The sequence below is a fragment of the Dromiciops gliroides genome, chromosome 6 (assembly GCF_019393635.1).
Source record: "Dromiciops gliroides isolate mDroGli1 chromosome 6, mDroGli1.pri, whole genome shotgun sequence".
NCBI lineage: Eukaryota > Metazoa > Chordata > Mammalia > Microbiotheria > Microbiotheriidae > Dromiciops > Dromiciops gliroides.
Window position 1 is genome coordinate 95,325,797 of NC_057866.1, and position 25,190 is coordinate 95,350,986.

Consider the following 25,190-nt stretch of genomic DNA (forward strand, 5'->3'; position numbering starts at 1 on the left):
CAAAGCAGGAAAGCTCTTTGTTGGGATCATGCACCCTCACAGACCCACCCCATTCTGATTCTTGACTTTTGCTTTCCCAGTGAGATTCTGCTACATCATTTCTGATTTGTGGTGGAAGAGTTATAAGGGAAAGTTTCCTTGAGGAGGTGGGATTTAAAATGGGTCACAAAGGAGGAACAGAATCACAGGACTAGAAGATCATCTGGTCCATCCACCCCCCCCTTTTTTTGGTGAGGCAATTGGGGTTAAGTGACTTGCCCAGGGTCACACAGCTAGTTAAGTGTCAAGTGCTTGAGGCCGGATTTGAACTCAGGTCCTCCTGAATCCAGGGTCGGTGCTCTATCCACTGCACCACCTAGCTGCCCCCATTCCCCCCCCCCCTTTTTTTTTAAAGATGTGTAAATGAAGGCCTGGCTTGAGGTCATCCAGGTAATTAAGTGGCTTTGCCAGGATTCCTGCCAAAGTCGTCTTATCTTAAAACCAGTCCTCTTTCCAATAAACCACAGCTGTGTGGTAGAGATGGGATGGGACAGGATGGGATGGGATGGGGCGGGAGCATCAGTTCATTCAGGCTGTAGGGAACAGTGTGAGTGAAAGAATCAGGTAGAGAGAAGCCTAGTGCATGTAAGGGAAATGAGTAGCAGTCCCCCTTGCTCTTCTGGACTTATTTTTGTTTTCTTTTGTGTATTTAAAAAAAAACATTTTATTGACTTTTTTTTCCATATTTATCACTACCCAATACCCCCCCACACACTCACAAGAAAATCCTACTTTATAACAAACATCACTAAGCATAAACAAATCAGTACATTGGCCATGTGAACCACCAACCCTACAAACAAGTTTCCTTCTGAGAAACAAAGAGGGAGGCTCAGCAGGGTATATGGCAAAAGTATTCCTACAACAGAACATCTGTCTGGGAGAGAACCCCAGCGTATGGATCGTGGAGGGTGCAGAGGGAGCGAGGTCAGAAATAGCTCACAAAAAAAGGTGAGACTGCCCGACACTGGGGGGTGGGGCTCACTTTTTACCCTCACATATTTTAACTCCTCAAGATAACTATTGACAGAATGTGACTGGTTCAGAAGCCACCCAGTGGATGTTCTGGGACTCCCTAGCCAATGTCCTTTATTTCTTTATGCCCACCATTTCCCCACCCTGACTTATTATCCCTCCTATCTGTGTAACAGCCCTTGAATGTTCTGGGAGGCCGACTGGCTACCTTCACTGTGTATCCAACTTGCCCAGGGCTGAAGTCTAGCTCTGAAAGGGACTGTGGGCAGAACAAAGTAGGTGGCATTTTAAGACCTCAGGATGCAAGGCAAAGCTCCACTCAGGGTTGACACGTGGTACTCCTCTCTCTGCTCTACCTCTCTGGTGGCTGTGTTTCTCTGGAGTCTCTTGTAAAGCTTTTCCCGACTCTCCTCTAACATTTTCCAGTGGCGTTCTTCGAAAGGAGTCTGGGAAAAGGGAAAGACGAGACCATCGCTGTACCCAGAACGTTGGCCTCCCCCACTTGTTTTTCCCAAGGGGAAACTCAAGTGACCCTGCAAGTCCCAAGGAATATTCCCCGCAAGGCACAGTGGGCTTTTCACCATTTTAGGTCATGTCCTCTGCTGACCCAGAGCAAGTTTTAAACAGAACCATATCTTGATTCCGTAGGTCTGGTTTTAAAGTTCCAACTGTAACGATTGGAATGACGCCACCTGCTGGAGACTTACTGTAGAGGAGTTCCGCCCATGAAGCGAAGGTCTTTGAGGGCAAGACCAGGAGTCTTTTCTTTGGCATCAGGAAGTGACGTTGGGTAGTGGGAGGAAGAAGGAAGAGACTAGCGCTCGGTCTTGGGCTCTTTCCTCTGGACTCTGGTGGAGAGCGGAGCTAGAAATGTGCTCTCCCTTTAATAGATAGGGATCTAGGCCTTTCTCTCTCTCTTTACCAAATTCTTATTCTCCTTAATAAATGCTTAAAAGTCTAACTCTTGTTAAAGTTTATAATTTATTGGCGACCACTCATTAGATATTTTGGACAGACTAGCTAGAATTTTAGCCCTTAACACTTCCAAGAGTCAACTTAGAGACCATGTACATGGAACCAACCAGGAGCTTGGGCCTGTTGACCTATGAGGTCCTTTCCAGGTCTAAATCTATGACTCCATGATTTTCATCTTTAAAAAAGGGATAATTATGCCAATGCTACCCACCCTCTGTGCTGTTGAGAGAAAGGTGCCTTTTGGGGGCTGGGGTTAGTTTCTTATCTCACCTAGGCCGGAAGTGCAGTGGCTGCTCAGGGACAGATCCTTCTACTGATCAGCACAGAAGCTTTTAGCTGCTCTATTTCCAATCTGGACCGATTTGCCTCTCCTCAGGCAGCCTGCACCCCCTCTGCCACCTGCTAGGGCCCAGCACATCGGTGTCATCCTTTAGGCCACTGTGGCTCAGAGCTCATAAGCTCAAGCAATCCAACAGATTCAGCCTTCCAAGTAATAGGTATATATACATACACACATATATGTATACATGTATGTGTATATATGTATATATGTGTATGTATGTGTATATATATATGTGTGTGTGTGTATATATATACTACCATGCCCATCTCCAAAAGATGCTTTATATGTTTGGCCTTCATGAACCATTATTGAGCCTAAAGAGGCCAGGGTATAGTACCCACTCCCTGTTTTGTACCCTGCAGTATGGTGGCTTGGCCAGGATACAATTTTGAGTCACGCGAGACTGGAGGCAGACCCCAAAGCTCCCATATGGGTCCCCTGGAACCAGGAAAGGCAACTCTGAGCATTGCTCTGAGCTGGTCCCCATGGTCCAATTCACCCCTCCTACACTAGTCTCCAAGTACTGTAGAAACACTTTTTAGCAGCAAAGCCATGCCAGGAAGCCAGGCCCCCTGCATTTGGCATGCTCAGTATAGCCTATCTCTGTCCAGGGTGGGAGCTCACCTTGGGCCTGAGCCATGGTTCTAGCTCTGGCTTGGCCTTCTGGGGTCCAGCCTTCTGGCTATCAACCTGCTGTTGGCGCTGTTCCATCATCACCTGGATTTTTCTCTTCAGCTCTAAATTGCGCTCATCTTGACTGACAACTTTGGGTGTATGGAATTCAAGCCTTTTTTTTTCCTCATTCCTGGACAGAAGAAACAGACAAAGCAAAGAAGAATGAGATAGGAAGGATTACTCTTGAAAGCAGTACTTCTCTATTTTTTCACAGTCCCAGTGACTTTGTGGCTTTAGGACTCCCTGTTCCTCTTGAGATGGACATCATCTCAGCAAGGTAGTGTAATGATTGGAATGATGCCACCTGCTGGAGACTTACTGTAGGAAAGCTCCACCATGAGGAGAAGGCCTCTGAGGGCAAGGCCATGTGGCTTTTCTTTGGCATTAGGACGTGAAGTTTGCTTGTGGGAGGAAGAGGGGGTGAGGCACATAGTAGGTGCTTAATAAATGCTTATTCCTTTCCCCCTACTAAGCCCTTTGACACTGAGTGAGAATCAGTATAGTTAATAAAACCTGCTCACCTTTATTTATAGCACTTTAAGCTTTATAAATAACTTTGCTTACATTATCCTCACAAGGACCTTGGGAGGTAGGTGTTATTCTTCTCACTTTATAGCTGAGGAAGCTAAGGAAGGGAGGTGACTGGCCCGGGAACACACAGCTTGTAAGGGAGAAGGCTGGTGAGAAACCCAAGTGCTTTGAGAGTGAGATACCAGTGCTTTTAGGGAAGGCTTCATGGAGGATGAGAACCTCAATCTTGGCTACCTTAGACCTTGTCTGAGAAAAGGGAATACTGGAATCCTTTGATGGATTAGGGATCTCATCACCGGAGGCCCTCTTACCCCAATGTAGAACTAAGCCCATTCATGCTTTTCTTCTAGCACACACCTTTTTGTAAATCTTTCACTGAATGGACTAGGGCTCTATCTCTCATTCTTTTAGGATTGTGTGAATCCCGGCACAGCTCTCAGGGTGTAAATCTATTATCTCCCACTCTTGCTACATGACAGGCCCACATCCTTTCCTATTCTCATGCTTCCTTAATAATTGTTTCTTGTACCACTTAAAATTATTGATGCCTTTTGTTCTTTTTAATGCCACCGACATTTCCTGAGATGCCCCACTTCCCCATCCATCAGAATCTTACTTGTAAACAAAGAATAAGATCTTTTTTTTTCCTTTAAAAGTAATGGAAACATTATTACCTGACTAAAGGTTGATGATTGTTTGACTGCAAACAAAACAAACAGTTGTGTTGTGTTGTTTTGTTTTGTTTTAAATCACAGAGCCACAGATTTAGAGTTGGAAGAGACCTTGGAGGTCATTGAATCCAATCTCTTAATTATACAGATGAGGAAACTAAGACAGATGACATTAAGTGACTTGTTCAGGGTCACAAAGCTAGTAATTATGTGAGGTAGGATTTGAACTCAGGTCTTCCTAACTCTAAGTCCAGCATTCTGTCCATTGTGCCACCTAGCTGTTTCTACCCCTCCCCAATACACTACCACTTCTAGTATACCACCTTTCTACCAAAAAAAAAAAAGAGAGAAAGAGGGATGCTTCATCATCTGTCCTCTAGAGGCATTGTTTTGTTTTGTTTTGTTTTTCCCAGGCAGGGCAATTAGGGTTAAGTGACTTGCCCAGGGTCACACAGCTAGTAAGTGTCAAGTGTCTGAGGCCGGATTTGAACTCAGGTCCTCCTGAATCCAGGGCTGGTGCTTTATCCACAGGTCATTGCTTTTAATCAGAGTTCAGCTGCCTTTCAGTTTTGTTTTAATTTATATTTTTATAATCATCTTTCTTAATACCTTAAAATAGCCCACACACTTATATGGCACTTACTGTGAGCCAGGTCCAGTGATAAACACTTTACAATTATTATCTCATTTGATTCTCACAAGAACCCTGGGAGTTGGATGCTGTTATCCTCATTTTACAGATGAAGAAACTGAGGCAAATAGGGGTTAAGTGACTTACACAGGGTCACACAATAAATTAAGTATCTGAGGCTAGATTTGAACTCAGGTCTTTCTGATTTCATCTCATCATTTCACCAGGCTCCTTGTCACCTAGACTAGAGACCATGCACTTTCAGCTCTGGAACTCCTATCTTGGCATCTTTTCTACCTTGATTGGTGAGTGTGTTTAGTGGTCCATTATATAGCTTAGCTGGCTCTAGCTTCATTTGACTCTCCAGCCATCTTTTCAACAGCCATTTTATTGTGCATTTCTTTTATGATTAGGGCTTTGGAGCATTCTGGGAGGTTTTCACATGGTTGTTGATAGTTTTCAATTTCTCTTTTGCAAACAGCTTATGCCTTTTGATCACTTATCTTTGGGATAATCTATTTGTTTTACACACATCATCATTCTTAATACTTTTTTTTTTGGTGGGGCAATGAGGATTAAGTGACTTGCCCAGGGTCACACAGCTAGTAAGTGTCAAGTGTCTGAGGCTGGATTTGAACTCAGGTCCTCCTGAATCCAGGGCTGGTGCTTCATCTACTGCACCACCTAGCTACCTCCCTATCTCCCCTTTTTTTAATACTCTTTTTAAAAAAAACACAGAACAAAACACGTCATCATTCTTACAACTACTGGGCTTCTTTCCATTATACTTTGGTTTGCCTGAAATTATAAGTCTTCTGAGTTGATGGTGTTCCATGATGTACAATTCTAGAGCATCCCTGACAGATGGACCTTCGTGGTTGAGAAGGATCATGGAAAGGTCTGAACAATCGAGAAAGAAAACATGGGTCTCTTTTTATTGGAATGTGCCAATATAGCAATAGCTCATTACTACTACTACCATGGCAACCAGGTAGTGAGGCTATTATCTCCATTTTATGGGTGAGGGTTAGTGACTTGCCAGTGGGCATCGTTGTTATTGTTCCTTTGTTTTCGAAGACCAAAGTGCTCACACCAGTACTTTACAGGATGGTTGTGAGAGGAGAGTTTTGTAATTCACATTAAACATGAATTATCAATATCATTTCTCTTTCTCTGATGCAAGAATGTGACCTTCATTTGGTTCATTTGTCCATTACTTCCCCTCCTCTCCCCAAGCCAGTACAATATCAGGAAGGTTTGAATTCACTTAATTGCCACACATATGTCCAATTAGAATTGGTATTTTATAGTTGGGCAGCTAAGTAGTACAGTGGATAAGAGCTGCCAGGTCAAGAGTCAGAAAGACCTGAATTCAAATCTGACTTCAGACATTTACTAGCTATGTGACCTTGGGTAAGTCACTTAACCCTGTTTGCCTCAGTTTCCTTATCTGTCATATGAACTGGAGAAGGAAATGGAAAACCATTCCGGTATCTTTTCCAAGAAAAACCCAAAAAGGGTAATGGAGAGTCAGACATAACTGAAATGACTAAACAACAACAAACAACAATTTTATATTTCAAGATAACTCTAGTGCTGTGGAAGGATACTCTGGACTTGGAAAAGTCAGAAGACTTGGGTTTGAATCTATTCCACTATGTGACCTTAAAGGTGAGTTCACTTTACCTACTGGGGCTCTAGTTTCTTCTTCTGTAAAAGAGGGATTAACCATCCCTGTCCTGCTTCCCTCATTGGGCTGTGATAAGCATGCAGTGAGTTGTGATATGTAAAGTGTTTGGTAATCATAAAGTGATGTATAAATGTCAATCCCTCTTACTTTATACTCAACAGAACTCAACTTCCCTAATTCTTGCCCATGTCATTCCTCTTGGTTACTTCAGGAAAGAGGAAAGTGATGCCTTGAACTGTGAACAGCTGACTTCTACCTTTGGAACAGGAGGAAGTGGAGAGTGGGGGGTGAGGGTTGGGGAGGGCCAAGCCAATCAAATGAGAGAATATCTGTAAAAGTGCTTAACACAGTGCCTGGCACACAGTAGGTAGGTGTTAAAGAAATGCTTATTCCCTTCCTTAGTCAGACCTGCTGACTGACAAAACACACCAATGTGGCTGCCATATGCTGGTGACCCCATTCTGGCCCTCTTAGAATGAAGTAGGACATGCATCTCATTTTAATTGTTGTCATGCTCACCAGTAAGGCAGTGTGGCCCTGTGGAGATAGCACTGGGTTTGAGATCAAGTTTTGAGTCTCAGCCCCTGAACCTTAATGATCCTGTGATCCTGCCTTAATATTTTCTCCAACAAAAAAGAAAGGATCATGTTTTCCAGCAGTGTTCTAGAAAATGACTTTAGGGGCAGCTAGGTGGCACAGTGGATAAAGCACTGGCCCTGGATTCAGAAGGACCTGAGTTCAAATCCAGCCTCAGACGCTTGACACTTACTAGCTGTGTGACCCTGAGCAAGTCACTTAATCCTCATTGCCCCAACAAAAACAAAACAAGACAAAAAGAAAATGACTTTAAATGCTCAGAAGACAGTTTTTTAAAAAACAGATCCTATTAGAAAATATCTTTCCCTCTTTGTACCTCCCTTAGGCTATGTCATTTTATTCTGCTTTGTAGTTGTTATATATTTATAATGATTATTATTTTTTTTTTTTTAGTGAGGCAATAGGGGTTAAGTGACTTGCCCAGGGTCACACAGCTAGTAAGTGTTAAGTGTCTGAGGCCAGATTTGAACTCAGGTACTCCTGACTCCAGGGCCAGTGCTCTATCCACTGCGCCATCTAGCTGCCCCCTATAATGATTATTTTTAAGTGTAGGGTTTTGGTTGTATTTTTTGTTGTTCTTCAGCCATTTTCAATTATGTCTGACTCCATTTGTGTGTGACTCCATTTGGTGTTTTCTTAGCCAAGATGCTGGAGTGGTTTGCCATTTCTTTCTCCAGCTCATTTTACAGATGAGGAAATTGAAGCAAACAGGGTGAAGTGACTTGCCCAGGGTCACACAGCTAGTAAGTGTCTGAGACCAGATTTGAACTCAGGAAGATGAGTTCTTCTGCCTGGGCCTGGCACTCTATCCACTGTGCTACTTAGCTGCCCCAGTATTTTTAGAGTAATTGATAACATTGTATCATGTATTTATGATTATAGTTATTTTTACATGCAACCTTACACTTTAGAAGTTTTCTCTGTTAAAAGAAAAGAGGGATGTATGCGAGTACCAGGTTTCTTGACCTGTTTGTTTTTGTTTTTGTTTTTTGGCAGGGCAATGAGGGTTAAGTGACTTGCTCAGGATCACACAGTGAGTAAGTGTCAAGTGTTTGAGGCCGGGTTTGAGCTCAGGTCCTCCTGAATCCAGGGCCGGTGCTTTATCTACTGTGCCACCTAGTTGCCCCCTTGACCTGTTTTATTTTGCCATCTGTTTTTTGTCATTGTTGCAGTCATGGTGTATGTTGTTCTTTTGGTCTTTTGTTCTGTATCATTTCATATGAGAATTCCAATATTTCCTCAAATTCTTCACATTTATTGTTCCTTAGGATACAGTATTCTTCATTTATCACAATTGGTTTAACCTTTCCTTTAATGGTTGGCACAAAGTTTGTTTCTAGTTTTTTACTCAACAAATAGTGATGCTATGAATATCTTCATATGGATGTCTTTTCTTGTTATTAGTAACTTTCTGGGGGTATAATCCTGGTGACATTGTTTTTATCAAAGATATGAACATTTTTATAACTCTTGTGACATAATTACAAATTACTTGCCAAAATTGTCTGTGCCTTCAAAACTCTGAAAGCAGTGAGTTAGCAAGCCTTGTTTTTCCCACATCTCTGTCGACCTTAAAGTTCCCAGATTTTTATCATTTTTGCCCATTTGATGAGTGTGAAGTTATACGTGGGTTACATTTCTCTTATTATTGGCAATTTTGAACTATTTTAAAGATACTGGTTGGGAGGTTTGTAGTTCTTTTGAGAATGGTATTTCTTATTTAAAGATAATTTTATTGATAGTTTTTATTTTATGTATCTATTAAAATTCCCCCAGATCACTCCACTCTCTCTTCCCAGATAGTTATCCTATATAACATAAAATTTTTAAAAAGGAAGAGAAAAAGAACCCCTCAACAAAACTAATCATTACATTTAAAAATCTGAAAATATGTGCAATATTCCGCACCTCATGTGCCTTCTAATATGTCAAGAACCATTTTTTTTCTCTAACAAAAGCACAAATCCTTAGTATATTTGAATATTATGTCTATGATTTGGTCTAACTCAAAAATTATTTAGTGTATCTTTTTTGTTTGTTTTCATTTAGGTCTGAATATTTTGTTTGCATTTTCTTATTGATTACAATTTTTATTGCATTATTGCTTGTAAATGATGGTTTTGAGTTTCTATCTTTTTTTTGCATTTGTTTATGAGTTCTTTATGTCCAAGCACGTGGTTAATTTTTTTTCATAAATCCCATGGGAACCTTAGATATCTATTCCCTGAGATTTAATCTCCATAGGCACAGTTTTTCCAACATTTTGTTCAATTCTGTAATTTCTTTCTTGTTTATCTTTCTGTTGTATTTGCCACACCCTGACAGAAGAATATTAAGGCCACCTAAAATTTAGTGTTTTACCATCTTTTGTTTATTTTTATTAGCTATTTAAACACCTGCAGTATTAAAGAACTCACTTCTTCAAGCAGCCCTTTGCATTTCTAGATAGTTTTATTCAATTCAACAAGCATTAATTAAACACTTATTATATGTAAGGCACTATGCTTTACACTCTGATGATGTAAAAAGCAAAAATGAAACAGCTCTTAAGGAGTTTACTTACATTCCATGAGCAGGGTTATCATATGTATAAAGAGAAATAAATACAAGGTAATTTGAGGAAGGAGAGAAGACACAATAGCCAGTTAGAATTAGGAAGCTTTTGTGGAGGAGGTATTACATGAGCTAAGCCTTGAAAAATGATTCTGAGAGGTAGAGATGAAGAAGGAAGACATATCTGGTATGGGGGATGACCTGTGTAAATGCATGGAGGCAAGAGAGAGAATATTGATTTCTGAGTTGCCTAGAACATAGAGTGAGAGGGAGTGGAAGAGTAGGCTGCAGCCAGATTGTGAAGAGTCTTCAAAGTTAGGCTGAGAAATTTCTATTTTATCCCAGACATCAGAATTATGCTCCTATTCGAGTGTGGGAACAAATAAGCAACTTAGTCACACTTTGATAAAATTATCTTTCCTAGTGGAGCATGGCAGAGAAGGAAAAGCATTTACTGGGAGTCAGGAGACCTGGCTTTGAGTCTATTTACTAGTTCGGTGACCATGAACAGGCCATTTCCTTACTCTGAGACTCAGCGTTCTCCTCCATAAAATGGAGATAATTTGCCCTGCCCTGCCAGCCTCACAGGGCTGTTGTGTGATGAGGGGTGAAGGCACTTTGTAAGCGATGTGTATATAAAGAGATTACTGTTGTAATGGGGACTAGCCAAGGAGAGCTCAGTGTCCTGCCTGGTTCCAGTCCTGTGGAGGCTCTGTTAGCCTGCTGCCAGGCATGCTTCATGTAGAGACCCCTCTCGCTACTTCAGAGCATGAGCAGGTACCCTCTTAGGATTGGGTTAGCTTATTGCAAAAAGAGCCTTTTAATATTCTGCTAAACCAGAAGTCAGTGTATGTACAAAGGTTTGAATGGAAAATATTTTCTTCATTTCCCTATTGTTATGGGCCCAGAGCACCCCAGAAGTTCTCTGGGGAACATCAAAGAACCTTCTCCTTGAGAAACTAAACCAAAAAAATTTTTTTTTAATTTTTTAAAAAAGGGCAGTTAGGTGGCACAGTGGATAGAGCACTGGCCCTGGAGTCAGGAGTACCTGAGTTCAAATCTGGCCTCAGACACTTAACACTTACTAGCTGTGTGAGTCTGGGCAAGTCACTTACCCCCAATTGCCAGAAAGAAAGAAAGAAAGAAAGAAAGAAAGAAAGAAAGAAAGAAAGAAAGAAAGAAAGAAAGAAAGAAAGAAGGAAGGAAGGAAGGAAGGAAGGAAGGAAGGAAGGAAGGAAGGAAGGAAGGAAGGAAGGAAGGAAGGAAGGAAGGAAGGAAGGAAGGAAGGAAGGAAGGAAGGAAGAAAGAAAGAAAGAAAGAAAGAAAGAAAGAAAGAAAGAAAGAAAGAAAGAAAGAAAGAAAGAAACTAAACCAAAGGACAGACACACCTAAAGAGGTAAGTGGAACCAGATCAGACTGAGCTAGCTCCCAGACCCTCACCCTTCATTCAAGTGTCCTCCACCCCTGGGGAGATAAGATTAGGTGTGGCTGCTGCCTTTGTCCAGAGGAGAGAGAGATGGCTTGAGAGATATGCAGCCACTCCTCACCCAACTCCTCCAGCCACCACCAGTGGGAGATGGTCCTCCCTCACTAAAGGAACTTTCCACAGTCAAACGGTCACCCCCATCAGTCCTCTATAAAAGTACCTGCCTGTCTCCTGCTTGAGGAGATTGGTATCTCAGAGCTACACTCTGTGCCTTTCTCCCCATGAGAAGAAGTCCAATGATTTCTGTCTTGGTTTCTCTTCCCTTCCCCTAAATAAACTACTCTTATTCTAATTGCTTTTGTGTGCAAGAGGGTGTAATTCTTTAAAGAGGAATTCCTAAGGACCCCAAACCCCTATCCCAAGCCCCCTACCCCATTTGCCCCATGACACCTATTAACCTTCGAAGAGGAAGAACTGCTACAAGCTTCCACGAGTCCATGAATGCATGGTACCTTTGTCCCACGTGACTCTGTAGAAGGGAACGTATACCCTCCTTTTTTTGCAGGGTGGGGATGTTATTGGACTTCAGTCCTTGCTATACCCTTCTTAGTAAAAGCTAACAGATGTTAATTGGCTAAATTATATTGGAGAGCATATTGGATGAGGCCTCACAAATAAGAAAACACAACCCTTTAGGGTTGCCCCAAGAACTTGGAGGAGAGAAGTAGGAGCTACCCTCTTGGGACTGTATGTGCTAGGCTAAGTGTGAGTGGGTATAGTAAGCTCCAAACCTTCCTTACATTATTTTGAAATTCTATTACCTTTGAGTATATGTGCATGAGATTACAAAACAAACAAACAAACAAAACCAAAAGAAAATCCCCCTGACTCTGGGGGAATATCTGGGAGGTGAATTTCAGCTGGGAGAAGGGTGCTTACTAATGGCTCCTTTCCTCCCCCTCTCCCCAGCAATCAGGATCACATGATGAGAGAGACCCAGGGCTGGTCACATGGGGGAGGAGTTTAGAGGGCTGCCCCTTTGACTATACTACATTCTAATTGGCTAGTGTTTGGTTCCAGTGTCTTGGTAAGAAGATTGTAATTGAGAAAGAAGGGTGGAGCCAGCCCCTTAAGAGATAAAAGGGCTCCTGAGTCCCACATTGGCCACCATTTCTATTAGGGAGCTAGCCCATTCTCGCTCGAATGTATAAATAAAGGCCTTTGATACTTCTCCAACACTGAGTTCCAGAAATTTTTAAATGGGGTTTCTCACAATTTGTTTCTCACAGACACTACAGATTCTTACTTAAGATCTGAGTTCCTGGTCAGGGCCTTGCTATTAAGTCACTAGATGATTTTAGGCATTTCTGCAAAATAGGAAGGGAACAAGCATTTATATAGAGCTTACTATGTGTCAGGCACTGTGTCAAGTGCTTTTTTTTTTTTTGGTGAGGCAATTGGGGTTAAATGACTTGCCCAGGGTCACACAGCTAGTAATTGTTAAGTGTCTGAGGCCAGATTTGAACTCAGGTCCTCCTGAATCCAGGGCTGGTGCTCTATCCACTGCGCCACCTAGCTGCCCCTACCCCTCTACTAATAAATTTCTTTTTTCTTTTCTTTCTTTCTTTTTTTTTGGGGGGGGGGGCAGGGCAATGAGAGTTAAGTGACTTGTCCAGGGTCACACAGCTAGTAAGTGCTGTGTCTGAGGTTGGATTTGAACTCGGGTCCTCCTGAATTCAGGGCCGGTGCTCTCAAGTGCTTTTTAAAATAGTATCTCATTTGATCCTCATAACAATCATGTGAGGTAGATGCTCTTATTATCCCTATTTAACAGTTGAGGAAACTGAGGCAAATAGAAGTTGCCCAGGGTCATACAGCTATTAAGTGTCTGAGGCTGAATTTGCTTCTTCAGTCATTCCTCAATTGATGGACATTCCCTTGATTGTCAATTCTTAGTCACCACCAAGAGTTGCTATAAATATTTTTTGTACAATTTTTCCCCCTTTTCTCTTTTTCATAATTACTATTGTTAATTGTTTCCCTTCCATTCTATTCCCTTCCCCATGATATTTATTCTATTATCCATCTTCTTTCATACTATCCCTCTTCAAAAGGGATTTGTTTCTGTCTGTCTCCTCCCCCAATCTGCCCTTCCTTCTTTTGCCCCTCTCTCTTTATCCCCTTCCCCTCCTATTTTCCTACAGGGTTAGATAGATCACTCCATCCAATTGAGTGTGTATGTTATTCCCTCCTTGAGCCAATTCTGCTGAGGTTGAGGTCTTTGAGCCAATTCTGATAAGTGTAAAATTCATTTACTGCCCTCCTCCCCCATCTCTTCCCCCACTCCATAAGCCCTTTCCTGTTTCTTTCATGTAGGATTTCACCTCTGCTTTTTCCCCCTCCCCCAGTGCATTCCCCTCACCCCTCAATTTAACCCTAAAGATGTCATCATGGGGCAGCTAGGTGACACAGTAGACAAAGCATCCACCCTGGACCCAGGGGGATCCCATCCAAAACCCAGCTGTCTGAGGCTGAATTTGAACTCAGGTCTTCCTGATTCTAGGCCAGGAACTCTATCTACTGTACCACCTAGCTGCCTATGGGAATGATACCTGCATGGGAATATGGGATTCATGACATCTACATTATTTACATCCTGGGATTGTTGTGAAATTCAAATGAGATAATGTATTCAAAATTCTTTTAGCCTTTAAAGCAATGTAAAAATGACAGCTATTGTTTGTTAATTCAATTAATTCATTAGCTAATTACTTCATTAATTTCTCTGCTCTGTCCTGGCCCTGACATACTCCATTCTCTATTCTCCCTGGCTCTAATAGTTTCTCTCTTCTGTCCTAAGGGCCTTTCCAGCTTTGATGTTCTGTGTTCTAAGTTCTAAGGGAGGTACCTTCTAGCCCTGACATTCTGCAGTTCTTCACATGTTCCAATTCAAAGGATCAGGGCTAGAATTGGTTTTCTGAAGAAGCAAAGCCAATTTCACTATCCTATAGGGTGGATCTGGCAGTCTCATTTTATAGCCCCATCAAGTAGGAAGTTGACAGGCCTGTTGCTTCTGGGGTTAAAGGTATCCCGTGGTTATAACATGCTGTGGCTGATTAAACCACAGTTTTGTGACTGCCTGCCTATAAAAGTCCTTACAGTAAATAATTTGTTGAGTTGGGAACCACATGAAACTCTTGATGACGCTGCCTAAGAGCTCATTTGTTGTTTTTTTTTGTTTTGTTTTTTGGCTTTCATAATGGAGAACTAAAGAACACCTGTCAAAATCTTGTGAAGTCAATGACAATCCTAAACATCAAATAATTGTTGAATAGAGAACATTGTGTGTGTATAATTTTTTCTTTTCTTTTCTTTTTTTTTTGGTAGGGCAATTGGGGTTAAGTGACTTGCCTAGGGTCACACAGCTAGTAAGTGTCAAGTGTCTGAAGTCCGATTTGAACTCAGGTCCTCCTGAATCCAGGACCAGTACTTTATCCACTGCTCCACCTAGCTGCCCTCAAGATCCCATTTGTTTAAGAAACTTTTGTCATCACCCTTGGGATGAATGGGGCTGGCCTTTATTAGATGCTGACTTGTTGACATATGCAAGGTGGGTAGAATTCCTTGTGTGCAGTGGGGACCGTGGCCTTAATTTCTGTCATAACTAAGTCACCTTCTGGCCTTCCTTCTGTCTCCTGGGATGGTGTGTGGCACTGATGACATGATCTCTCTGATAATGAACTTGGGGATGGAGAGAGCCTGTCTTTAGACAGCCCTACAGGAATCACTGGCCTGTCGGCCTTGCAAGAACATGAAACTGTAACACTTTTGGGGGTGCAGGTGGGGTTCAGTGGATACTCTCGGGTATTAAGCTTGAAATTAAACCTGCTTCACTTGGAGGTAGAAGCACAGCCACCACTACACCATAGTGAATCATAGCCCTGAGACCAGGAATGATACTGAAAACAATAATACTCACAATAATAGCTAACATTTATAGAGCACTTTCTACGTGCCATGCACTTTTATAAATATCTTACTAGATCCTCACAACAACAGGTACTATTTTCATCCCCATTTTACAGAGGAGGAAACTGAGGCAAATAGGTCAAGTGACTTCTCCAGGGTCTCACAGCTAGTCTGAAACAGGATTTGAACCCAGGTGTTCCTGATTCCAGACCCAGTACTCTATTTACTGTCCTACCTAGCTGGATTCTAGTGCTGCCTCTAATTGACATTGGGCAAGTGGCTTAATCTCTTAGTACTCTGGGCAAATCACTGACTCTAAATTGGAGAGGGAGTACCAGTCTGCATTGGTAGAGGGAGTTTCCTATGCCACTGATATCACAAGTGCAGTTCTGCCCCTGAAAATGCTAATGACAGCTCACATGTATACAGGTCTTGGGCATGTTAGGTGGATTCTGGGTGCAGGAGTTGCAGAATAACATTGGGGAAAGAATTCTATAGGATGGAAAGACATTGCTTAGGATGGGAGGGGGTGGTATGGCTGGCACTGGTGGAGGAAGTAGAGGAGGCAGAGTGGGAAGAGAGGAAGGAGGGAGGAGGAAGGGGATGAGCATTTATTAAGCACCTACTATTTACCCGGTACTATGGTAAGTGCTTGCCCAATATAATCCCATTTGATACACAGGTTTTAGAGGAGGAGGCTATGAGTTAGAATTCCAGCTCTGCATTTTCTACTGTCTGTGTAGCCTTGGATAAGTGTTTCCCCTTCTCTGAGCCCAAGTTCCCTGTAAAATGAGAGGATTTGACTACATCACCTCTAAGGTACTTTTCCACTCTGAAGTCCTGTGACCTTCCCTGCACTGATGAAAACACAAATCCATAAGATGTCTCAGGAAAGAACGAACTGCTTTTCCATTTGCAAAGTTCTTTCCTTGCAAAAGCCCTTCAAGGCAGGCCAGAATGACAAAACTTGCATTTCTTGGGCATTTTTATTTCTGGGGCACTCCCCCCCCCTGCCAAAACCCTGTGAGGTAGGATGTGAATATTATTATCCCCATTTTATAGGAGATTCAGGTCCTCAATGGAATCAAGTGACTTGCCCAAGGCCATACAGCTAAGGGGTGAGATAGGGCTTAAACCCAAGGCTCCTGATCTGGGTTCATTCTCTGGAGCAGCTTGATGCCGCAAAGATTCATGGAGGTGACTGAGAGACAGAGGCACTGCTCGTGTTCCTGAGTTCCTGGTTTGCCTCTCTCAGGCCTGGATTGCAGCAGCCAGAGATGTCCATGGAGAGAGACCAAAGGGGAGGACACTCAGCAGAGCCAGGCTCCCAGGACCCAGATGCTGTGTCCCTTCCTGGGAGTCCCTCTGACTCCAGCTCTACCCACTCTGACTTCCAAAGCTCTGTCTATGAAAGAAAGCAACCATGCATGAACCAGCTTGAGATTACCAGCAATGAAAGTGCAGCCTGTGCTCATTTTCTGTGGGGGATGCAGGCAGTCCCCTGCCTGGTCAAAAGGCTTTGAGGTACTGCTGTAATGATTAGAATAACGCCACCTGCTGGATACTTACTGTAGAAGAGTTCTGCCCATGAAGCGAAGGTCTTTGAGGGCAAGACCAGGAGTCTTTTCTTTGGCGGGAGGAAGTGACGCGGACTAGTGGGAGGAGGAAGGAAGAGACTGGCGCGGACTCTGGGGCTCTTTCCTGAGGACGCTGGCGGAGAAGGGAGCTAAAAATGTGCTTTCCCTTTAATAGATAGAAATCTAGGCCTTTCTCTCTCTCTTTACCAAATTCTTATTCTCCTTAATAAATGCTTAAAAGTCTAACTCTTGCTAAAGCTTATAATTTATTGGCGACCACTCATTAGATATTTTAGACAGTTTAGCTAGAATTTTAACCCTTAACACTGCCCTCAGTGGTCCCCCTTTCTTCCCCCGCATTTCCTACTATAGCAGGGGTTCCCAACTTGGGACTGCACAGAAGGGTCTGTGGATAGATTTTCTGGAGGTGGGGATGTCTGAGAACTCAGAAAAAATAATGTCTTTATCTTCATTAATATTAAATATTAATTCATTTGGGTTCCTTTGTAAATCCTACCAAGAATGTATTTATATATTTAAAAAACATTGTTCTGAGAAGGGCTCCCACAGGATTCCTACTAAAAAAAGGAATCCATGACAATTAATGTCAAGAGCCTTGGCTCTGGCTCTCTTATTAGCACCTCATATTCTTCTTCTGTCCAACAGTGGAGGCAGCTAGAGTATGGTGTCAAAAGCCCTGGATTGGGAGTCGAGGGACCTGGGTTCAAATTCTGTTTTCATTACTTGTTAGCTGTGTGATCTTGGACAAATCACTAGCCATCGCTGGGCCTCAATCTGCCCATCCATAAAATAAAGGTGTTGGAGTAGACAGCCTTGAGGGTCCATCCCTGTTCTAGATCTGTGATTCCGAATCACTTCACTTTTGTGGGTCTCAGTTTCCACACTGGTAGAACAAGAGGGCTGCACTGAGGCCCTTTCCATCTCTAAAGCTGATCATACCTTTTAGAACTTTTAAGAAACATGGGGAAGGGCAGCTAGATGGCTCAGTGGATAGAGCACCAGCCCTGGAGTCAGGAGTACTTGAGTTCAAATCCGGCCTCAGATACTTAACACTTACTAGCTGTGTGACCCTGGGCAAGTCACTTAATCCCAATTGCCTCACTAAAAAAAAAAAAAAGAAAGAAACATGTATGTGTCGGGGCAGATAGGTGACACAGTGGATAAAGCACCGGCCCTGGATTCAAGAGGACCTGAGTTCAAATCTGGCCTCAGACACTTGACACATACTAACTGTGTGACCTTGGGCAAGTCACTTAACCCTCATTGCCCTGCAAAAAAAAAGAAAAAAAAAAGAAAGAAAAGAAAAAAGAAACATGGGCTAGTGTGGTCATTGACCTACCTGTGGAGCCCGTGGGAGTGAGCATCCTACCTACCTACCTGACAACTGTTACATTTGGATCTGTCCCATATGACTTATAGGCAAAGCCAATTAGAACAAAGTCAGCCTTCTACCCATTGTCAAAAAATGCTTTTGCTCCTGTGCACATGGGACAGGGAGGGAGGGGAGGGTGGCCCTGTCTCCTGGTACTATCTGGTCCAGGTGGTACTTCAGAGATTCACTTTCTCATCTCCTTTTTCAGGAACATTCAGGTGGACACGACTGCCTACAAAATTAAATCTAAACTCTTTTTTTTGGGGGGGGGGCAGGGCAATGAGGGTTAAGTGACTTGCCCAGCGTCACACAGCTAGTAAGTGTCAAGTGTCTGAGGTTAGATTTGAACTCCGGTCCTCCTGAATCCAGGCTGGTGCTTTATCCACTGTGCCACCTAGCTGCCCCAAGTCTAAACCCTTGATCCTGGTATTCCAGACCCTCCTGTATCTGACTCCAGCTTCTTTTCGGGTTCTAGATGCTGTGGCCCCTGGCTGTTCTGGCTCCCCCAGCATCTTTACCTACACCATCCCCCTGCCCCCACGATTTCCATCTGCTAAATTCTAGCCCAACCCACAAGATGCAGCTCGAGTCTCTTTCCAAAGTCATCCTCTGATACCTGACCATAATGTGGAGGGAACCCTGGGCTCTCAAAGGCTGGGGTCTTGGCTATGAGCTCTAGCTAGTCCAGGAATAGCTCCTTATATCTGACCATCAAAGAGCAGCCTTGATAAGTTTCCAGGGGCTCAGAGAAGTGTCCAAGAAGGGTGGAGAGGTTTTGTTTGTTTGTTAGTTTGTTTGTTTTGGCCTCAACAAGTCATAAGGATTGTCTACAATGGTATGGGAAGGCTGGAATCTGAACTGGGAGAAGACACATCTCCCCAGATGGGCTGACAGATGCCTGAAATAAACAGGCCTGAAGGCCTGAAATGAGTCCTCCTGGGGAAGTATTGTGACAATACTAACTAGATACCAGACAGGAAGTGCCTTGCAAAACGATTGTTTGAATAGGGCCTCCTGCCAGGGTGACCACGGCTAAATAAGCTTCCCCCTTGGGCCTCATTGAGCAGTATGGTTTACACCTCTCTCGGTACCTGAGGCATAGTACTGAGCCATCTAGAGATGGAGCATCTCATTAGTGGGGAAGCAAGGAGGACAATGTCATTGGATGCAAGCATTCATGATGGGGAGTAAGGTGTTAAGATGACTAGAACAAAGGAGGAGACTAGCTTATGAAGAATGTTGAATATCAAAGAGAAGATGTGGATCCTGGAGGGAGCCCCTGGAGTTCAGTGAGTAGGAGGGGCCTTGGTCAGGCCTGTGTTTTAGGAAAATCACTTCGGTGGCTGAATGGGGGTGGGTGGAGTGGGGAGACACTTGAGGCAGGCCAACCCAGCCTGGGCTATTGTAGGTCTAGCAGGGAGACCCTGCACCGAGGCAGTGTCAATGTCAGATGAGAGAAGGGGCCATGTCCCTGTGCTAGACTGTCAGTGCCATGGGGATAGAAGCCATGTCTCCAGTGTCTTATCTAAACTTTGCATCTTCCTAGATAACTGAACCCAGGGCTCTGTACACAGCAGGGGCTTCCCCCCTCCCCTACTTTGGACCTGTAATTTCAATGATGGGAGGAGTTCCCAGTGAGGAAACACCTTCTACAGATGCAGCTCAGCATCTCTGCAAGCTCTAGTCTCAAAGATTTGTCTGGGGCCCCAAGAAGTTAAACACCTTGCCTAGCATCACACCACCCGTGTGGGTAAGGGTAGAGGTGGGAAGGGAACAGGTTTTTATATAGTGCTTACTATGTGGCAGGCACTACACTAAGCATTTAAAAAATATTATCTCATTTGATCCCCACAACAACTCTGGGACCTAGGTGCCATTATTATTATTCCCATTTTATAGTTGAGGAAAATGAGGCAGACAGAGTTTAAGTGACTTGCTCAGGGTATCTGAATTTGGATTTGAACTTAGGTCTTCCTGACTCCAGGTTAAGATGGACACTGCATAGGCAGGTACTTGACAAATGTTTCTTATTATTGTTTATAGTTTCGTTCTTGAAGAGGACCATGACATTGGGGTGATGTCATGACATGCAAAGAATTAGATAAAGTGAGGGAGGACTGTGCAAGGTCACCAACCTCACTCTCTCCTCCAGAGTCATCTGGGTCCAGTGGCAAGATATAGATCAGGATGACTGGAGATGGCCCCGGATGTTTAAGACAACTGGAGTTAAGTGACTTGCCTTGGGTCACACAGCTAGTAAGTATCTGAGGTGAGATTTGAACTCAGGTCCTCCTAATTTCAGGACCAGCATTCTATCCACTGTACCACCTAGCTGTCCGAATGAAATGTTTCTTAAATCAATGACTAAATGAGTGGTTTTGAGTCCCTTCACTATTTTATTTTTCCTCCTCTGCATGCACTCTTATTTATCAATGTCCTTCCTAAAAGGCAGTGCCCAGAATTGGAAACAATGGTTCAAATCCGGTCTGACAAGGCCTGAGGATAATGGGACAATCATGTCCCCTTGCTCTTGACATCAGAGAGGGTCAGTTACATAGCCTAAGATCTTGGCTTTTTTTTGGCCGCCATACTACACTTGTGTGTTGTCTTGAGCTTGTGGTCACCTAAGATCACCCCCCTCCAGCCCCACCCCTGTCTCGTGGACACTGCTGTATTCTCCCACTGGGTACTGACTTTAATGCTGCTGCTCTTCCACAGGCTTCTCGGCACATAGCGATCTGTTCAGCCTTTTCCAGAAGCTTATTCATCTTAGCTTGCTTTTCCCGGATGATCTGGTCACGCTTCTCTTCTTCATCTCTTTTCTGCTGTTGCTTCAGCAACAGTAGCCGTTCCTGAAGTTCTACCAAGGACATTTCCCCAATGAGGCCATGACCAGCATCCTAGAGAGAGAGAGAGAGAGGGAGTGAGAGAGCAATGGAATAATTAGGATGGAGATGCGTGACTTTGAGATGATGGAGGCTGAATTTTTTTTTTCCAGTGGCATAAAACCTATGATCATAAAGAAACGACTGTGCATGAGACACTGAGATGTCTCCTTAAAGTAACTGAAAAACAGCCATCATCCAGATATTATGGTGAAATGTCCCCTTTTCCTTTATGGGAACCACAGGCATGTAAGATTTCAGAGAACTTTAGCGCCAGCAATAATTCCTTCATTTTACAGAAGCGTAAACTGAGGGCCACAAAGGTTAAATGATTTGCCCAAGGTCACATCAAGACCTAGGAATATGGCTAGTTCAGTGGGAAGAGCACCAGCCTTGGAGTCAAGGAGATCAGGACTTGAATTCCAGTTCCAACGTGCTGACTAGCTTTGAGACCATGAACAAGTTACTTCCCCTTTCTTAGCTTCAGTTTTCTCACATGAAAAATGGAGATCATCAATTCCCATACCTTCTGCCTCACAAGATTGTTAACTGTAAAGGTCAAAAGAAATAGGCGTTTCTCTGAAAGATTAATTGTTTCACCTGCGTGGATATCCCTTTGTGCTCACTGGCAGGTAGTTTCCTGAGTTTCTTTGGCTGAACCAATTCCTTCTCAGGTGGCCAACCAGAGGTGGTGATGGGCTTTGCTACACTTATCTAGGCTAGTCCTCAGACAGGACACACAATCAATTGCTAGGCTCATACTTCAAGCTTTCCTGGCTTGAAGCCAGGATCTGCCAGGGCTTATAATTTGCCGGTAAAATGTTTGGGAACTTGGCCATCTCCATGCCATGACTGTATAGGGTCAGAGATTTAGAGCTGGAAGGAAGCTTAGAGATTTTACAGACGAGGAAACCGAGGCTCAATGAGCATAACTGCTCGAGGTCCTACAAGGTTCTAAGTGGAAGACCTGGGATCCCAAACCAGGTGCTCTGACTCCAAATCAAGTGCTCTTTTCGCCATACCTTGCTGCCTCTTTGGAGGAGGGATTTAGTGGAGGGCTGTGTGAGTTATTATTGGTGTCAGGGATGGGATAAGAATCCATGTCTCTCAAATCTCAGTTAAGTCCCCTTTCTCTATATTATAGCTCCAGTATCTATGTCTTCAATTAAAAAAAATTTTTTTTTTAGGGCAATGAGGGTTAAGTGACTTGACCAGGGTAACACAGCTAATGTCAAGTGTCTGAGTCTGGATTTGAACTCAGGTCCTACTGAATCCAAGGCCAGTGCTTTATCCACTGTGCCACTTAGCTGCCTTTTTTTTTGTTTTTGGTGGGGCAATGAGGGTTAAGTGACTTGCCCAGGGTCACACAGTTAGTAAGTGTCAAGTGTCTGAGGCCAGATTTGAACTCAGGTCCTCCTGAATCCAGGGCCAGTGCTTTATCCACTGAGCCATCTAGCTGCCCCCCCCCCAGTATATATGAAAAATACCCCAATACCCTAACCCTAAATTCCCTTGGCCATCTCTGAATGATAAATCATTCAGAAAAGTATAGAGAAGTGATAACCTAAGCAAAGGATGGATTTTGTTGTTGTGCTGTTATTATTTGTTAGAGAGCACCTTTATTGGGGAGAGAGAGAAGTTGTTTGTCTGTGGCATAGGGGAGAGAGGGAGTGTGGTCTCTCAGGCTCAGTAACTTTGGTCATAGACAGTAGGGTCCTGAAGGGAGGTGTGGCTACTAGAGTCCCTTCAGGAGCCCCTTCAGGAGCCCCTTTAGGAGCCCCTTCAGTCTTGCTGAAAGTGAATTCCTCACCCACCCTGCCCAGAAATCTGCTCCCTGGGAGAAGGGAATAAATAGTTTCCTTTACTCCTCTTCTTCTCTTTCAAACCAAGAGCTTCCTCCCTGGGGCATCAGGAACATCTGTGCAAACTCTAAGGGGAGATGGGAATCGCAGGGAAAAGGAATAACAGGAGTAGCCAAGGTCAAGGGTGAGCACAAGCTCCTTGTCTGGGCTACTGGGTGCTGGGTGCTTTGTAGGGCTCCAACGGGAGGTCTGGAGCTGCTGACCTCACCACTGCCTTGCCCTTCATGGGGCAGTAGTAGCAGCTTCACAAAGCGGAAGTGTCCATTTAGGTCCTCTGTCTGGCTGAGGTATTTGGACTGTATCTTGTGCTGTGTCCTGCACATTTTCCAGGGCTTCTCGGGCTCAGGCAAAGCCAGCTTGTCCATGAAGACATTATGAGTGTTGAATCTTGCATTTGTCCAGTACTTATGCGCCTTTCAGCCTCATACAGAGACTGGATCTCAACAATACACGTGCAAATGTTTTGGATCCTTGAACTGCTTCTAGGATCTCCTTTAGTTTAGAGGCCAGCTGATCAACATTCATCTGACTGGCAGCTATGTGAAAAATAGTTTGGAGAGGGGAAAGTCTGGGATAGGGAGATCATTTGGGATGATACATTGTCATAGTCCAGATAAGAGGCAGTGAGAATGTAACCTGGTATAAGTAGAGAGAAGGGGGCAGCTGCCAGAGGAATTGTGGCAGTGAAGTGACAAGACTTGGCAACCGATTGGACATGGAGAGTAAGGGGGAACAGAGTGCCAAGGATGATGTGGGGGATTTAAGCTTGGGTAACTAGAAAGAGTGGTGCCATTGGTAGAAATAGTGGAATTGGGAGGCAAAGATGACTTCTATGTTGAACATGTTGAAGTGGAAATGCCCGTAGCTGAAAATGTCTAATAGGAGATTAGTGATAACTAGTTTTTTTGTTTTTGGTGAGGTAAATGGGGTTAAGTGACTTGCCCAGGGTCACACAGCTAGTAAGTGTCAAGGGTCTGAGGCCGAATTTGAACTCAGGTCCTCCTGAATCCAGGGCCGGTGCTCTATCCACTGCACCACCTAGCTGCCCCGATCAAGTAGTGCTTAGGAGAGAGACTAGGGCTGGACATAAAGATCTGAGAATCATTTGTGTAGAGATGATAATTGAACTCATAAGGGCTGTTGAGATCACCAAGACAAAGAGTCTCCCTTTACTATGAGGAATCAGATGACTACAATTGCATACTAGGTGTGGGGGAGGGCAATTAAGGGCATCAGGATAGTTCCTTTGTTTATATAAGTTAGCTGGTAGTTTGAGAAATTAGTTTGTGAGTGGTAACTAGAGAAAGGTATGTTCTGGTTGTGTCTAGGGAGTGAGAGATTAGATTAGACAATGAGAGAATGGCCGGAGGGGAGATGATAATTTGCCCAGGAATGGGAGGAGTGGGACCACTTGGTTCTTGTGATTATTGGAGCAGCCTATGAAATCCTCTCAGAATAATCTTGAGTCAAGAGTTTAGCAGTAAAGATTTAGAGTTCTGCAAAGGGCACTACTCCCCACTAATGTGTTCAAGGTGACAAAGGGGAGGAGAAACTTCCTCCAAGTTATATTTGTTTCACCATTTCAAGCTTGGTCATGTTCCCACATCTCCAACCTATCTTCATATGAAACAAAAACCAGCAACAACTCAGCAACCCACAATGTAGATAGGATGTGTTGAATAGAATCTGAATTTATAGCTTTTGACACAAAATCACCATGCTGCTTTATGCATTGTATGGGATAGGGGCAACTCTCCCAGAACACAAATCAACCCCCAGGCACCATATCTAGCTTCAGGTCTGCTCTGACCCCAAATCCCAAATGCATTTTTCAGAATTCCTAAATCATACCAACCTGCACTGACTGGAGGGGAAGGGGAAGGATTGGCTACACAGATGCACCAAGTTACTCTAAAGAGCAATTCCAATGAAGGAAGAATTGCAGTAGGGAGACCCAGATATCATAGCAGATGAATTCCAAGAAAGGAGCCTTCAGTAACACTGATGGTAAATCATTTCAGATTCACAAGTCAAGCTAGCAAGATGAGATTCTAATGGAAGGAGGAAGATTTGGCCTGGTTATCAGACTTTACTATGATGAGATACAGAGCTAGAATATACCACATTCAAAAAGAAAAGGAGAGTTAAAGGACAGGGAGGGTGGGGGATACAACAGAGCCTTACTATATATGAAGAAAATATCCTCAGTATGAGAAAATCCAGGAAATAGAGTGGAGAAGAAGGGTGGAGATTATTTGGGTGAAGGTTAACAGGGGCAGAAAGAGAAGTGAAAGGGTATGCATATGGATGAATTTGGGAAAGAGATCACAAGCCTGGCCAAGAGATATTATTTATTAATTCTGTGGGATTTCATTTATCTGGACATCTGCTAAAACTG

The 25,190-nt window shown here is 43.5% G+C and overlaps 1 protein-coding gene across 1 annotated transcript in view; it reads right to left on the bottom strand.

Moving 5' to 3' along the window:
• Nucleotides 1-311: 311 nt before the first annotated feature.
• Nucleotides 312-25,190, bottom strand: part of CFAP99 (cilia and flagella associated protein 99) — a 195,651-nt gene continuing 170,772 nt past the window's right edge. Inside the window, exons 14-16 of the mRNA XM_043971559.1 lie at nt 20,740-20,945; nt 2,957-3,137; nt 312-1,460 (exon numbers count right to left, since the gene is read on the bottom strand). Of these exons, the coding sequence (XP_043827494.1) occupies nt 1,302-1,460; nt 2,957-3,137; nt 20,740-20,945 (546 nt within the window). The 3' untranslated portion in view covers nt 312-1,301. The remainder of the gene's footprint in view (nt 1,461-2,956; nt 3,138-20,739; nt 20,946-25,190) is intronic.